Source organism: Tamandua tetradactyla, chromosome 23 (assembly GCF_023851605.1).
Source record: "Tamandua tetradactyla isolate mTamTet1 chromosome 23, mTamTet1.pri, whole genome shotgun sequence".
Taxonomy (NCBI): Eukaryota; Metazoa; Chordata; class Mammalia; order Pilosa; family Myrmecophagidae; genus Tamandua; species Tamandua tetradactyla.
Window position 1 is genome coordinate 48,501,061 of NC_135349.1, and position 15,983 is coordinate 48,517,043.

At 49.4% G+C, this 15,983-nt stretch overlaps 1 protein-coding gene across 1 annotated transcript in view; it reads left to right on the forward strand.

Moving 5' to 3' along the window:
• The first annotated feature begins 7,166 nt into the window (after positions 1-7,166).
• Positions 7,167-15,983, forward strand: part of USP7 (ubiquitin specific peptidase 7) — a 79,274-nt gene continuing 70,457 nt past the window's right edge. Inside the window, exon 1 of the mRNA XM_077141852.1 lies at positions 7,167-7,296. Within this exon, the coding sequence (XP_076997967.1) occupies positions 7,206-7,296 (91 nt within the window). The 5' untranslated portion in view covers positions 7,167-7,205. The remainder of the gene's footprint in view (positions 7,297-15,983) is intronic.

Here is a 15,983-nt window from a genome sequence, read left to right on the forward strand (position 1 = left end):
AGGCAATATCTATATTATGTGTAAGAATAACCTCTAGGATAACTGCTAGACTCTGCTTGGAATCTCTCAGCAATTGACACTTTATTTTGTCTCATTTCTCTCTTGCCCCTTTTGATCAAGAAGGTTTTCTCTATCCGTTGATGCTGAGTCCCAGCTCATTCTAGGATTTCTGTCCCATGTTGCCAGGAAGGTCCACACCCTTGGGAGTCATGTCCCACGTAGAGAGGGGGAGGGCAGTGAGTTTGCTTGTCAGGTTGGCTGAGAGAGAGAGACTACATATGAGCAACAAAAGAGGTTCTCTTGGGGGTGACTGTTAGGCCTCATTTTAAGTAGGGTTAGCCTATCTTTTATGGGGTTAAGTTTCATATGAACAAACCCAAGATTGGGGGCTCAGCCTGTAGCTTTGGTTGTCCCCACTGCTTGTGAGAATTTCAAGAATTCTCCACTTGGGGAAGTTGAATTTTCCCCCTTTCTCACCGTTCCCCCAAGGGAACTTTGCAAATACTTTTTTATTCACTGTTCAGATCACTCTGGGATTTATCAGAGCATTACCCTGTATGGCTTACAAAATCTCATGCCCTACTCAAAGTTCCATGTACTATGGTGCTCAAGTAAGTTGTCCACATAAGGTATATTAGGAAATACACTAGTCAAAATATAAATTTTGTACCAAATAAACATTTTTTTGCTGTAATCTCACACATAAGTTAAAGTTTTAAAATATGAATTACCATCTATTTTCAACACCCTGCAGTATTGACATTCCTTTGTTCTTCCTCATGCAAAAACATTTTTAAATTTGTACATTTAGTCATTATTATTATACACTCTAGGCATTCCTAGATTATACCATCTCAGTCTTTATCATCTATCTTTCTTTCTGATTTTGTGCCCCCAGGCCTCCTCCCTCTATCCTTCTCACATTCAGTGTTCAAACATTATTGTATTACAGTTAGGTAGGATTGTGCTATCCATTTCTGAATTTTTCACAGGCAGGATTTTAAGTGAGTCTTTCGTTAATATCTGTTATGATCTAATATTTTATATATTATTTTTATCTATTAGCTTTTACTTATTAATATTATGTTATTATCTTTCTATCCTATAAGGCTCCAGGCTTCTTGGATCTTTCTTTTACTAGCTGGGTGACCTTGATCAAAGCACTTCATAATCTCACCTCAGTTACCTGATCCATAAAATGGGTATAATGATGAAGCCTGCCTCTTAGAGTCATTGTGAGAATTAAATGAGTTAATACACTAGAAGAGCTTTAGAAAGTCCCTGGTTAAGTGTGTACTTCATTGTTTTTGTTTTTCCCAATTCACGTAATTGAAAATATCCCATTTCTCCATATTTTTACCCATAAGAGGGACTAGCTAGAGAAATGGGTAATAGCTTGACTAATTTTCTCCTAAAAAGGGGGGTAGGGAAGAAAACTCACATAATTTCAAATTCACATTATAGGAAATATTCCATTGTTCCGTATTTTTACCCTTTTAAGTGGGTCTGACCAAGAGAAGTAATGGTTTGACTTATTCTCCCAAAAAGAAACAAAAGAAAGGGGAAAAAAGCCACTGTTCTTACCTGTCTTTCATTATGTACCTTTTTTTTTTTAAGATATCGTGGCAATGTACAACCCCAAATTCCCCATTTTAACCACTTATATATATACAATTCAGCGATATTGATTTTATTCCCAATATTGTGCCACCATCACCACCATCCATTACCAAAACTTTTTCATCACCCCAAACAAAAACCATGCCCCCAGTTAAGCAACAGCTCCCTACATCCTCCCCCCTCAGCCTTGGGTAACCTTGAATCTACTTTCTGTCTCTATGAATTTGCTAATTGTAGACACTGCATTTAAGTGGAGTGATATCATCAAGATTCATCTACGTTGTCATGCAGATCAGAACCTTACTCCCTTTTATAGCTGAGTAATATTCCATTGTCTGGATAGACTGCATTTTGTTCCTCATTCAATCCGCTGGTGGATGCTAGGTTGCTTCCACCTTTGGCCGCTGGGAACAGTGCTACCATGGATGTCGGTTGGACATTTTTGTTTTTAAAATATAAGTCAACCAATCACTCTATCGAAACATATTCATGAGCCAATTTTTTTTGTGTGAAAATAAACCAGCTCCCCAGCATCCACCTGGTCAACCGCGAGCTGTTGTTCTGGCAAAGAGCTTGCGCTAGCATTTTGCTGGGTCTCCTTTCCCAAAACAGCTGAGATGAACTGAACGCTGATCATGCCGATCATGCAACCCGGCATTCACTAGCCACCCTGGGGTTGTCCTGTGTTGCTCCCGTGTGACCTCGGGGCAGCACAGTCCCTGGTACTGTACCCATAAGTAGTTCTGAGTGAACTAATGGCAGATTGTGGGTCAGGAGCCTGGGCTGGCGTCACATCTCATTCTGCCATTGCTCTCACAGTAAGCAACATCTCACACCCTCTGTGGCTTGTGTTCGAAGACCTTGAAGTTTTAACCCACAACTGATTCCCACAGCAGCCTCTTCAGGTTCGAAACTGTCTTCCTTATTTCCCTGATGAGAATTTTGAAGTCAGAGAGGTTGTCGCTTTTGCAGAGCTCCGCATTGTAAAGCCCCTTTCCCTCCCCAGACTGCTAGCTGGCTGCCTGACCTTGGCTCTGTCCCTTCTCTACACTAAACCCCAGCTGTCCCCACTAACTTCGTGGTGCGGGATTAGATTATTTTTCTAGGTATGGATTATTTAATCTTGTCAATAACAAAGAGCCTTTCGTTTCCACTTCCATTAATTATTTTAGACCCGGACCAACATAGCTTCCAGGTAGATAAAAATTTCGGTTCTCGAGAGGCAAGTCAACTCTGCTGTTTATGCCAAGTCATGGTCCGGGCCCCTGAGCAGTAAAATATGTTTTGCTCAGAGAGTAGCGATAGGGTGGCCCCTCCCAGCACTTCACTGGCTCAACCTAATGAGAAGGCAGCTTCTGGCCATTCCTGTCTCCCCGGTTTTACATCTCTCCTCTAGGCTCCCAGTCTCCAAACCAGAGAAGGGACTCTGGAGTTTAGGAAAACTGGCAGTGATAGGAAGTGGTGCCCTAAATCCTGTTCCCCCTTGCAGGCAGCATCCTGTCACTGAGCCTCGGAGGAAGCAGGTAGCACTCGGATGGTTGGCTCCTTTTGCAGAGCTCTTCCAAAGGCCCCTTCTGCTTGCAAATGGGCTTTATAGCTAAGACAAACCCAGTTCCACCAAGGAGAGAGGAAGATGGCAGGGCCTTCTAGAATACTGGAGGCTGGGCCTTCTTAGGGAGCCTCAGAAGGGCACTGGTGTGCTTTTCTGGTAGGCATGGGGGCCAAGAAGTGAACTTTCCACCTACCATCCACTCCTCAGTGGTAGGGGGGAAATGAAGAAAGAGAAGGGCAGGAGGAGAAGCAGAGAAGCACTGTCTTACCAACTTCCCATGCAAAGCTTAGAAAGGAGGCAGGTCCTGACATTGCCATCTTCATATACTGGGCAGCCCCTAGCTCCTAGAAAGCTGTGAACCTTAGGTGAGGGGAAATCCTTCATTCAGCGAATATTTATTGAATATCTACTAGGAAGTATGAGGATAAAACCCTGAATGAGACAGTTTCTACCCTCAAAGTGCTGCTAGAAAGGGAGACAGATATTACTTGTATTTGTTCTCTATTGCTGCATGATAAATGACCACAAAGTTAGTGTTTAAAACAACACCCATTTATGTTCTCATAGTTCTGTAGGTCAGAAGGCCTGGTGGGTTCTCTGCTTAGGGTCTCAGAAGGTCAAAGCCAAGGCGTGGGCCAGGCTGGGCTCTTATCTGGAGGTGTTGGGGAAGAACCCACCTCCACACTCATTCAGGTCGTTGGCAGAATTCCCTTCCGAGGATGCCGTATTCTCGCTGGCTATTGGCTGGGGACTGTGCTTAGCTCCTAGAGGCCACCCTTGGGTCCTTCCTCATGTCCCCTCGATCTCACACTTCTCATCTGTCTAACTTCCCTCCGCCATCAGCCAAAGAAAACTCCCTGCTATTAAAAGCCATGTGATTGGGTTAAGCCCAGCTGGAGAATCTGCCTATCAGAAAGTCAACTAGTTAACAGTGGTTACATCTGCAAAATCCCTTTTGCCTTGTAATGTACCACAGTCACGGGAGTAGTATCTGGGTGCAGGCCACGGGTACCATCTTGGAATTCTGCCTACCATACTATGGAAACAAATGCTTGTGGGTGTCCCAGTGGTGGTGAGTACCATGCAAAAAGAAAGCAGGTGCTGGGATGGAGTGACTGGATGGGTGGGTTCATGCCTTTAATGTCACCTCTCTCAGTGGCCCTCCGGCCTTGGCTCTCGTGCCATCTCTGCACATCTCTATTCCCTCCCTAGACTCTTGTTGCACTGACGCCTTGCCACTTCCACGTGAAAGCCTGACATCTCAAACTTCATACAGTCCCAAACCAAGCAAACCCAACTCTTGAATTTCCTTTAATCTTCTTAATGGTGCCAGCATCCACCTAGCTGCTCAAGCAACTTGGAGCCATGTTTGATTCCTCTTTCCTTCCCACTAGAATCATCTTCATCACCAAGTCCAGTCAACTTGACCTGCCAACATGTTCTGATCCTGCCTTCTTGTCTCCTTCTCTACCATAGTCCTAGAAGAATCCTTTTCCATCTTTTGCCTGACTATAAAGCAGCTTCTTGTCTGGTCTTCCTCATTCATTCTCATCTTTGCATTTTTCAAAATCAGTTTTCTTGAAGTATAATTCATATACCATACAGTTGGCCTATTTAAAGTATAGAGTAAATGATTTTTAGTGTATTCCCAGACATGCGCAACCATCAGCTCAATCTAATTTTAGAATATTTTTCTTGCCCCCCCAAAGAGACCCTGTACCTATTGGCAATCACTCCCCAACCCCCTGACCCATACCCAACCCCGGCAATCACGACTGTACTTTCTGTCTCTGTAGATTGACATGCCTATTCTGGACATTTTGTATCGATAGAACCATCCGATTTGTGGTCTTTTGGGACTGATTTCTTTCACTTGGCATAATTTAGGTTCATCCATGGTGTAACATGTAAGTTCATTCTTTTTTATTGCTGAATAGTATTCCATCATATGGATATATCCCATTTAGTCCAGCTGTCATGCAAGATGTCCTGTTTAATCCTAATAAGTCCCTGGCTGGCTTTGAACCCAGAAATGAAGATAAAGTTGGCCAGTGTGGAACCAGACACCCTCTTCCTTGGTCTGAAATATCCTTTCTTCCCTCCCCCAGTCTCTGGAGAGCAGGAGGGAAGTACTCCTTTGCATCTGACAACTGTTCATTAGCATCTGTGAGAATTCCTGTGAATAACAACACCTCCTCTGAATGCAGTGACCCAGGAGATGGGATGGATTTCTGGTGAAGTTAACTCCTGCTCTGTCCTATCAGTAAAGTTGCTCGTGGGGAAACTCCAAGCGTGCAAAAATGCTTGGGGAAGGGGCCCTACTCACATTTGAAGGGTGCATTCATTCATTCGATAAATACGTGTTGAGCGCTTGCTACATCCCTTTGGTATCCCACTGCCTTTGGGATACAGCAGTGAACCGGCATGCTGCTGGGGGTGGAAAGGCGACAGTAAATAAAGTGGAGAAGAATAATGCAGGCCAAGGCGGGTGGGAGACAGATTGGGGCAGAAATCACAGAGCCTACTGCTGGCCATGTTAGGGCAAAAATCGTATTCTCCCTTGAGACGGCCATTTAGATGCACAGATGTATAGGGACGCGTAGCCTTTTCCTTCTCTTCCTCACCCGCGCTGCCTTGTTCTACCATCGAGTTGAGCCCCTCATCCGGAGCGTTTCTGCAGGATCCCGAGACAGGATGGAGCTGTGCGCGGAAGAAGCTCTCCAGGATCGGGAAGCTTCTAGCTGGGTAATCTCAGCCAGACTGAGTTGATATCAAGGCCACAACCTCATGCCAGATGAGGAGCGCTTTGGGTTGGCCAGTTGGGGCTGACTAGAGAAACCACGCTTTCCCTCTTTGGAGATGGGGTGAATCAACTCCAGATCGGGATGGGTGGGAAGAAGATACTTATAGTAAAAACCACTCCGTCTCGGGATCTCCTCCGAGCCTTATCCACGACTTGCCCACGGTCACCGGCCGGGAGGGGAACCCGGACCAGACCTTTCCCGGGCTCGACCCGCGAGGGCCGCCGTGACTTGTCCCGAGGGGCAAGCGCCCGGCCTGGGGCAGACGCCGGAGCCGCCGCCCCCAGGGCCGGGGGGCCGAGGGACTGGGCCTCCGGGCAGCGGCCGAGCCCCCACCCCAGGTCTCGCGGCTCGCGGACAGCCCCGAGGCGGGCGGCGGGGCGGGGGGCGCGGCGGCCGGGCGGGCGGCGCTGGTGGCGGTGGCGGCGGTGGCGGCGGCGGCGGCGGCGGCGGCGGCGGGCGGGCCGCTCCCCGCTCCGCCTCCCCGCTCCGCCCTCCCGCTCCTGCTCCGCCCCCGGCTCGGCGCCCGCCCGCTCTCCTCGCTCGCTCGCTCGCTCTCGGGCCCCCCATGCGGATGTGACATTTCACGCCGCCGCCATTTTGAGAGCGAGCCGAGCCGAGCCGCCGGGCGCCGCGTCCGCTGCCGGAGCCCCGACGACGACGCCGAGGAGGCGGAGGCCGCAGCGCCCCGAGCGCGGCCGGCCCGTCGCCCGCCCGCGCCGCCGCCGCCGCCGCCGCCTCTGCAGGCCCCCGGCCCCGCAGGCCCGCCGCGGCCGGCCAGGCCTCCCGCCCGCCGCGCCCGGCCCGAGGCGGGGCTGACGCCGCGGCCCCCGCCCGGCCGCCCTCCGCCCCCGGCCGGCCCGCGGCCCCGCAGCCCCGGCCCCGGCGGCGGGAGGCGGGCCCCGCGGCGGCGGCGGCGGCGGCGGCGGCCGCAGCCCGCGACGAGGCCGCCCGGCCCGGCCCGCCGGCCGCCCGCCCGCCTCGGCGCCGAGATTGGGCGAATCGCGAGCAAGTACGTGCGCGTCTCCCTGCCGCCGCCGCCGCCGCCACCGCCGCCGCCCGCCGCGGGCCGACCCGGGGCCGCCGCCGCCGCCGACGACGCGCGGGAGGAGGAGGAGGAGGCCGCCCCGCCGCCGCCGCCGCCGCCGCCGCCCCGGCTCGCCGCCGCCGCCCGCCCGCCGGGCCCACAGCCCCGGCCTCCGGCCGCAGGCGAGGCCCAGGCCGCGGCCGACATGAACCACCAGCAGCAGCAGCAGCAGCAGCAGCAGCAGCAGAAAGCGGGCGAGCAGCAGCTGAGCGAGCCCGAGGACATGGAGATGGAAGGTGAGGCCCGCGGGCCGGGCCGCGGCGGGGCCGGGGGGCGCCTTTCATTGTGCCGGGGGGAGCCGCGGGAGCCACGCGAGGGGCTCGCCATCTTTAACCAGGCCCCGGGCGGCCGCCGGGCCTCGGCCTGGCCGCCCCGGCCCGGGCTGCACCGTCATGCCCGGCCCGCGGGCTGGGGAGGCGGCCGCCGGCCCTCCGGACCGGAGCATTGTCCGGCCCCGGCGCTCGGCCTCCCCGGCACAAAGCGCCCAGAGCCCGTGCCGCTCGGGGGGACCCGGAGTGGACGCCCGGAGTGGTGAATTAGGGCGCTCCGGCCGCGGAGTGAGGGAGTCCGGGCCCCGGGGACCGTCCCCTTTCTCGGGCGTCCCCGGGGCCCGTCTCTCTTGCCCTGGTTCTGGCCGGGGAGCTGGGGCAACTCGGGAACTCCTTGGACTCGGGGTTTACCCATACCTGCTTCTGTGCGCTCCCCCGGAGAGCCCACAGGGGCTTCGAAGTGTTCCCCAGATCCCTCTGTAACAGCCCTGCCTAGCGTCAAACTTGATTTTAAAGCATCAGCCTTTGACTGGCCAGGCGTCCTACCCCCGGCTCTTTGCTTTTCTAAGTTACCTGTTTCCTTTTTTCGGGGAGTTTGGGACCTGACTGTATGTGCCACAGTCAGCTTCCGGCCAGGTGTGTGTTTGAAACTGTGAAAGCTCCACTACACTTGGCTACCTACGTAAGACTCAAACCTGTCTAAAGGTAACTTAATTTTCAGCCCATGAGGCCGAAATTTTCCAAGGTAGTGTACTTTGAGTTTGAGACATAAGGTCTCGCTTAGAAAGGTTTGCGGTCAGGCTATGTAAAGGAAAAAAGGGTCTTACATAGCTCCAGCAGAGTTGGTCAGTGGAAGGCATTTATCTGTTTTTCATGGCCTGGGAGACTTAAAAGAGCAAAGTAATCTTAAAAAAGTACTTTTCTTACTTCTGTTGAAGGGGTCAGACTAGCAGAAGGAGTACAGTTGGGGCACCTGAATGAATAGGACATTGGATATTTTGGGCCAGGCTTGCTTTTTTGCATGCCACTTGGGGTTGCATAAATGAATGGAGGCACTAGTTACCTGAATCTGTCCTCTAGGTTGGCTTGTATGTGTGGGTTCTGCTCACTAGTGGTGGGGATTCTAACCACGACTGGTATTCGCCTGTGAATACTTTGATAGGGATAATTGGATGGTCGCTGAAAAAAATGGCTTGCCAGGTTGCAAGAGGTGAAGTAGCTGAGATGCCTGCAGAAGCTGATACTTAGCAGCGGCAGCGTTGGGGGCCACACCAAGGACCAGCCTATTTCTCTTGGCCCCAGTAAAGCAGTAACTTTGTGGAGCGTCTGGCATGTGTGATTAAACCAAATAAGTAGCTGAAGGAATTCGTTGCTGAAAGAGTTTTGCTTCTTTTAAGCCATGCTTTGCAACATGCCTAAAACGTAAAACATAAACTTTTTAGTTTTCTTTTTGGACAGCACCGAAACAAGACAAAAATCCAGTACTGTGAGCATATTGATATCCCCATGTTTTTGAGTGCTAGTGAGAATTAATGAACATGTACATCACTGCAGAGCTTATTTCTGATCCGGAAATGCCTCTCTGGGAAAATAATTCATTTCTGCAAGTTGCCGGTCTTTTCTAAAAGACGAGAGAATGTTCAAGAGTGGCAAGAGAATTTTCAGAAGTTTTCTCCCTGGAGTCTGTGTGCTTTCGAGATTACTTTTCTCGTGAAGTTTTATGTTTCCTGTCAGTTTGCACCACTCTGCAGGCATACCTGAATCTCACATTGGGCAGCAAAAGCTTTCAAGCTATATTGGTTCCTTAAATATAAACTTTTTTTCCCCCCTGCATAGGCTTTTGTCCCAGACGGTTCCTTATATCAGTGGGGTTTCCGATGTTTGTCCATACACAGTAAGTCTCCATCCACAAGTATGTGGTTTAAAAAGCTGCCTATGTCATAGGCAGTTTATTTCACCTTTTCTAAACCTTCCCATTCTGAAAGTGTGGTGTTTGTCTTAGGTATGGTAACTTAGCATCAGGCGGAGTGAAAGAATCCTTCCAATTAAAACGCAAAAAGCCATGGGGTGGATTTCAGGGAAGAACAACTCTGGCTTCATCTGCCAGGCTGTGAATGGATCCTGGGCGTAGCTGGTAGCTCGCACCTGTTCGGTGTATTTGCCTTGAACCAGCAGCTGGAAACTGTCAGGGTTCCGATCACCTTGAGGAAGGGAAGGCGTTGGAAGTGGGGCACATCCTGCCCGCCCCTCCTGGGCAGGGTGGTTTCAAGGAAGGCTGGGAGACTGGTTAGGTTGGTTACTTTTTCCCTATCAATAGGTCAGTGTCAGTTACCTCTCCTGCCCCACTCTGGAGGTTGCATTTGCTTTTGACCGAACTCTGCACAGTCCTTACATATCCGCTGGAGAATAACAATGTCCTGGATTAGTTTTATTAAAAATGTCTTGTTCTCCGCAGTTAGGAGAGTTACGAAGAGTGAAGGGCAGAGAGGGAGACGGGGACATGTTGGCAGTTCCTTGGAGTTAGGGCCACCTGCTCCCTGTCAGGCTTGCCCGTTTCAAGTTTTGAGGCAGGTAGAGCTGTGGAGTTGGTTGCATTGATAGGTCTGGCCAGGAATGGGTTTGTTTGGCGTTTTATTTATCCACTGCCGGTGGCACCTGAGGCTGAGGGGCTGAAGGAGGGCGGTGCTCAAGGTCCCTCTGGCCTCTGAGTGCTTGGAGAGGCGATAATCTGGTCTGTGTGTGCCCTGCCGAGTCAACAGGAAGCTCCCCCAAGTTTTCCCCAGACCTCGCTTCTGCTGGCTTGCAGAAATGTAAATACCCTGGTGTTTGTTCCTGGTCTAGTTTGTCTGCCTGTGTAAGGGTCTCTGTTTCAGAGCCATCTCTGGGACCTGCGGAGACAGCTTGTTTAACTTTCGTACAACACTCAGACCACCACTATCAGGATGCTAAGCTGTGAGAAAATCTGAGACAATTGCAGTTTCTGAAGAGGATTGATAACTGACGTCTTTGGTTTGTTGTTGGGGGGTGGGTTTCTTTTTCTTCCAAACTTGTGGGTTGTCCAGGTTTCAAGTTACACTTTACAGCTGAAGCTTGTTTTGGGAGTGGAAGTGTTCTCTTGCATACCCAGATAAGTTAAACTTGTGCTGTTATACCTAAAACGTAAGCGGCTTTTTCGGATGGCACCATATATATATTAAAAAAGACACAAATCAGCTGATAGTGAGAATATTGATTTTTCATGTACGTTTTCTTATCTTGGCTTGGCTGGCATAAATAATTCTTTGCAAAGTTACAAAAGGAACATCAATTCTGAGAACGCAAGTATAGATGAAATTCCACTAAACCTAGGAGCTCATCGGGTTTTAATGATTTAGCATTACTCCCCAAAGCCATCAGCTCTCCAGTTTCTTTCAAGCTGCTGATTTTTTTTCTCACTCACTCTCTCTAATCATACGATTGCTCCCAGCAAATTTGAGGCAAAAAAAAGTGTGTATTTTCTTTCTTGGTTGGTAGTTTTTTGGAATCGGTTTTGGAAGGGAGGAGAAGGGGTCGCTGACTTAAACTCCCAGTGGGCAGCATGGTGGCTAGCTTGGGGGACAGGCATTTGGCCTGGGTTGAATCAGGACTTGGCTGTTTAATAGCAGGGTAACCTCCTGCATTTGGCTTAAGCTCTTGGGGCCCCAGCTTCTGTAGCCTCAAAAAGAAGGTCACCCAGACCTGCAGGGTTGTTGTGAGGGTGAAGTGATGAGGGACGTGTAGGGTGCCAGGCACACAGCCTGGAGCAGAGGTGATTCATTAAATGGAGCTGTGGAGATGGGCAAACATCTGCAGTTGAGGAATGAATGTATTTAGGTGAAGACCAGAGCATGGCCCATACGCCCAGGTGGCACTGGTGAGATGACTCTCGGTGGTGAGCAGTAATGCCTTATGTAATTATATTCCAGTGTGCATTAGGAAAAACCATAACCAGCCCCAGTCCAAGCAGTGTTACTCAGGAAATCGTGGGTTTGTTGTATCTAAGTAGGTATTTAAGGTTAAATGTACACCAGTTTAACAGAAAAAGTGAAAGGCTAGTTGGGGAGGCCATGGGTTTGGTGCAGCGTGATGGTGATAGTGAAGTTTGGTCCGCTCTGTGGCCCTCTCTGATAAGTGTTGTGCTTTCCCATTGGTGTTGAACATCTGCTGATGAGGTTGTTGAAGTTGGAAATTGTTCTGTAGCAGGGAAGCCAGGTCATGGCCCTGGAGTCTGGAAACCTTGGGTGGCGCCTTGAATTCTTCTCTCTGCATCCCTGTGTCCAGTTACCAAGCCCTTTTCAGTTTTCCAGCCACCGCCCTAATCGGGGCACTGTTGCTTCGTGCTGGGACTTTGCCGTAGCCTTCTTCCTGGACTCTGCACCCATGCTTCCTGAGCCTCACACAGCTATGGAAACTGGGTGCCCACAGGACTGCTTTGCCCTGCTTGAAAGGATTTGGATGTCCTGTCTTCCCTGTAGGATGTTGTGCAGCCTCGCACCAGCGCTCAGCATGCTCCAAGCACACTTCTGCAAGTGGGGTTCGTCTCGGGCGTTTGTGCTCCCTGCACTTGAGCACGTGGTAGCGGCCTTCCCCCCCCCCCCCGAATGTGAGCAGGAACAGACATTGCAGGAAAGAGGTTTACAACCCCGTCAGGTGCCCTCTTGCCCTTACACCTTTGGGCCTGGCATTTCCTTCCTAAGCCATGTGAGTCTTTTACTCCCTGCCCCCCCCCCCCCCCCCCCGTGCGTTGTGGGCTCACCAGAGGCCTAGTGGCCTCCCTTTTGGCTCTGATGATGAGTGTGTTTGTCCCTTTTTGTTCAGCTTGTTTGTGGGAGCTCCTCAGCAGGAAGCACTTTCAGTGAATTCTAAGGCCAGACTAACATGCAGAGCCCAGGCTGGCAAGGTGGCAGGTGAGGAAAACGGCAAAGCCATAAACCAGTATTACTTTGATAGCTGCTGATTCAGTTTTATAGCTTTTAACTTAGCTTCAAATGGCATTTTTGAGCCTTTTGAAAGAAAAACCTGTTTTCCAGATAAAGACTTGACAGGTCTTCATAAGTTACTGAAGGTTTTTTTTTTTTTTAATATGTTTACATTTTATTTTTTGTTGTATTGTTTGGTTTCATTGGGTGGGTAGGGTGTAGCCTGTATGTTCTTGCTTGGTCTCCACATTTTACTCTGGTGAACAGTTGTAACAGATATTTTCTGATGTACCATGAGAGAGTTAAATGTTAAATGTCACCTACTTCATAAACTTCTTGTTCTGAACTAATTTGGACTTCTAAAAGTTGGAGGAAGCAGGATTTTAAGTGTCATGCGTAGGCAAGAAAGTAAGTTATGCCATTTTTCTAGTGAGTTAACACATGCCTTGGTTAATGAGAAGTCAGACGTGTTGAAATTCTCTTGAAGAGAAGCAGGCCTACTTCTGAGGGTTGGTAATTTAAACTTTTCTTTGGTAGTTGGAAATGGGGTAATTAGGAAGTTTCTTCTGCAGGGAAATATATTGACCTAGACAAGGGCGGATGCTTCCAGAACGTAGGATGCCATCCCTGAGAACGAGTCAAGCAAGAAGCGTCCTGGAAAGGGGAGAGTCGCCGAGCTGGGTTCTTGCTGAGCCCTGTGGCTACTTCACTTCTTAGACCAACCTTTGGAATGTGGGGCTGCTGTTAGGAGGTCGCAGCTGTTACTGGTCATAGAGATAGGTGCCCAGGTGTCCTTTCAAGAGCCAAAGGGCTCTGAGTGAGAGGACCTTTAACTTGGTACAAGTTGGAAATGTAGGAGGAGTGAGAACAAGTGTAGTGCCCTAAGTCTCAAGGCGGTGGTCCTTTTTGGGTGTAGAGATGAAAGCTGTAGAGAAGGGGGCTCCCTGGTATGACCAAGTGAATTCTGGGGGATTTTCCTGTCTGGTATAAACTTTTCAAAACCCAGGTCCCTCTATTTTGATTCCATGCCAGTTCTAAATTGGTTTTCCTGAACATCCTCATGCTGGGAAGGCAGTGTTCTGAGTTCTGTACCAAGCCCCAGAATATCGGCTGAGGGAAGGGCTCGCTCGGGCAGGGTTGCTTGGGCAGGGTTGCTGAACCGGCAGCTGGTCTGCAGCGTGCTTTGTGAGTCAGCCGACCTGGGTTGCCGAGTGTGATTACGCGCCAGGGCACAGCCACAGGTGTCTGGGTGCTGTTCTAACCCCACCCCACCCCCATTCATAGTATTTTCAGAGAAATTTGAATGGGTCTCATACCAAGGAGTGGCATTGCTCTGTGTTGGCAGCCCCTTCTCCTGGACAGTCACTTATGAAAAGACTTATGGGCATTTACTTAGTGTTGCAAGTAATTTCATCAATGACTTTGGGGAATAAATTATATTTCCAGCCTCATAATTGACCCTATCCAATTGCTGTTTGAAAACAACCATTTGCAATACTTAACATGTTAACCTGTTTGCGTAGTCCAGCTCCCATGATCAAGTAGGGTAGAATTGGTAAGTTTTACCAGCTTTGGGGGAAGTTATTCAATAAGTAAAGTAAGTGTAAAGTGGCTAAAAATATTCCTAAGTCCATTGGCTGTTTTATGACTGTTGAAGCCAGAAGAACTCTCTCCCCTGAGATTCTCAGTCTTTTTCTCCTATGTCTTGAGTTCGTAAGGACTGAAAGGGCAAACAAATAGGGACTGAAATGCCTGACCTAGAGAATGCCCTTGAGAGGCGTAAGCGTGACTGTCTCCTTGGGAGCCCCAGCTGTTGTGGCCCCCCCCCCGCCCAGTGTTCTGGGCAGTGGGAGCCAGAGGTGCGGCACCCCACATGCCCTCTCCAGAAGGACACCTCCGATTCTCCAAAGCCCATCAGGCGTGGAGAATAGATTTATCCTTCAAATGCATTTTTCTCCAGAATGTTGCTCTTTTTCCTAATGTACAGACTAAGAAAGAAGATTTTTAAGATCTAACCCCACACTCTATGTCCAACATGGTGGCCACTAGCCACATGTGATGACTAAAATTCAAAGTTAAATTAAGTAAAATTAAAAAATAAAAAATCCGTTCGCTAATTCAGTCGCCACATTTCAGATGCCCAGTGGCCGTGCGCCTGGGAACGGGCAGCAGCTGCAGAAAGCGGCCCCCAGGGTGGCTGTGTCTGTTTGCAGGGGTGCCGCAGCCACCCGGGTGGCAGCCTTGGTTGAAAGGCGTTCCTGGCAGCAAGGCTGTCACTGAGCGTTGGAAAGATGTGTGTCCCAAAAAAGCAAAATTAAAATGAGTAAAAGCGTTAGGAACTTGGGGGAAATGGGGTTGTCAGGTGAACTCCATGGAGCAGGGCTTCTTAAAGTATTTGTGGTGAAGGACCAGGTTTTTGTTTTTGTTTTTCTTTAATTTCCAGTTCACTGTGGACAATACATTTGTAGAAATAGAGTACAGATTATTTTTTAGAAATGAAACAAAAGACATACAGAGCACAAGCCTTGATTTTTTTTTTTTTTAAATGAGATTCAGTACATGTAAAATTGCACTTACACAGTTTCAGCCGGAATGTACATATGAGGGGAAATGACAGTGTGAAAGTATGCACACGATTAATACAAAGTATTGCAGTGGCACTTGTAACTTTTTGTCATTCCAGTGTCATAACTAACCAAAATTCTGCGTAAAACAGCAAATCTCTGTATTAAAGAATGTAGAGGAACACTTTGAGTGGGCACTGCATGTAGAAGTATTTGATGATTTTAATGTAACAAATAGGCTTCTTGCTTGGTTGGACAGCATCCCTGCTACTCCAAGAGGATGGTGTTTATTCAAACATTACTGTGTTTGTTTTATTAATACTCAGTGAAACCAGTCTCAGGGCAAAAAGAATGGAGGATATTTTAAAAGTGATTTTCCAACATTTATTTCCAGTGCTTCTTCTGTAGCCAGCTTCAATAACTTATGCTCCACACTTAGTGCTGAAGTGTCTTTCAGTGAAAGAAATGGATTCTGGGTTTTTATATTTTGGGGTTACAGTGAGATGAGCCCTAAAATATACCTCATAGCTTGCAGCCACTCCTGCTTGTCAACCCTCAAGGGTCCCTGTTCTGGTCAGAGACAAAAGGAGACCTCTGGTGACTTTCTTGGTTGTCACGGCAAAGCAAAGTCCAAGTGCTGTAAAAGTGTTGCAGACACTGGCTCCCCCTTCCTGTGACACCCCCCAGAGGTCAGGTGTTTGCGGATTCTGCGTGGAGTGGTGGGGTCCGGCATCTCCTTCCCCTGGATCCGGGCAGCAGACTCTGGGCATGGCGTACTTAGTTCATCAAACACACACGGCAGCTGGGCGGGGTTCAGAGGCCCTGGTGGTACAGTAAAGAGGAGGTGGCTTGGGCATAGGCAGATAGGAGACTGGACTACTTGGTGAGGGCTGGGTCAAGTGGGTCTTCCCAGAGGACGTGGCTGAAATGAGGGGCTGGTGTGGAGGTACCAAAAAGCATGACAGTAGGGCTTGGGAACTGCAAGCCTCTATGCCTAGAAGTTCAGGTTTCCTCACAAGCAAAATAATGGCCCCCAAGGATGTCTGCAGCCTAATGGCCAGAACCTGTAAATGTCACTTGACATGGCAGAAGAGACTTTGTGGGTGTGGATAGAGAGATGATCCTACTATATTACAGGGGCCCCAGTGCAATC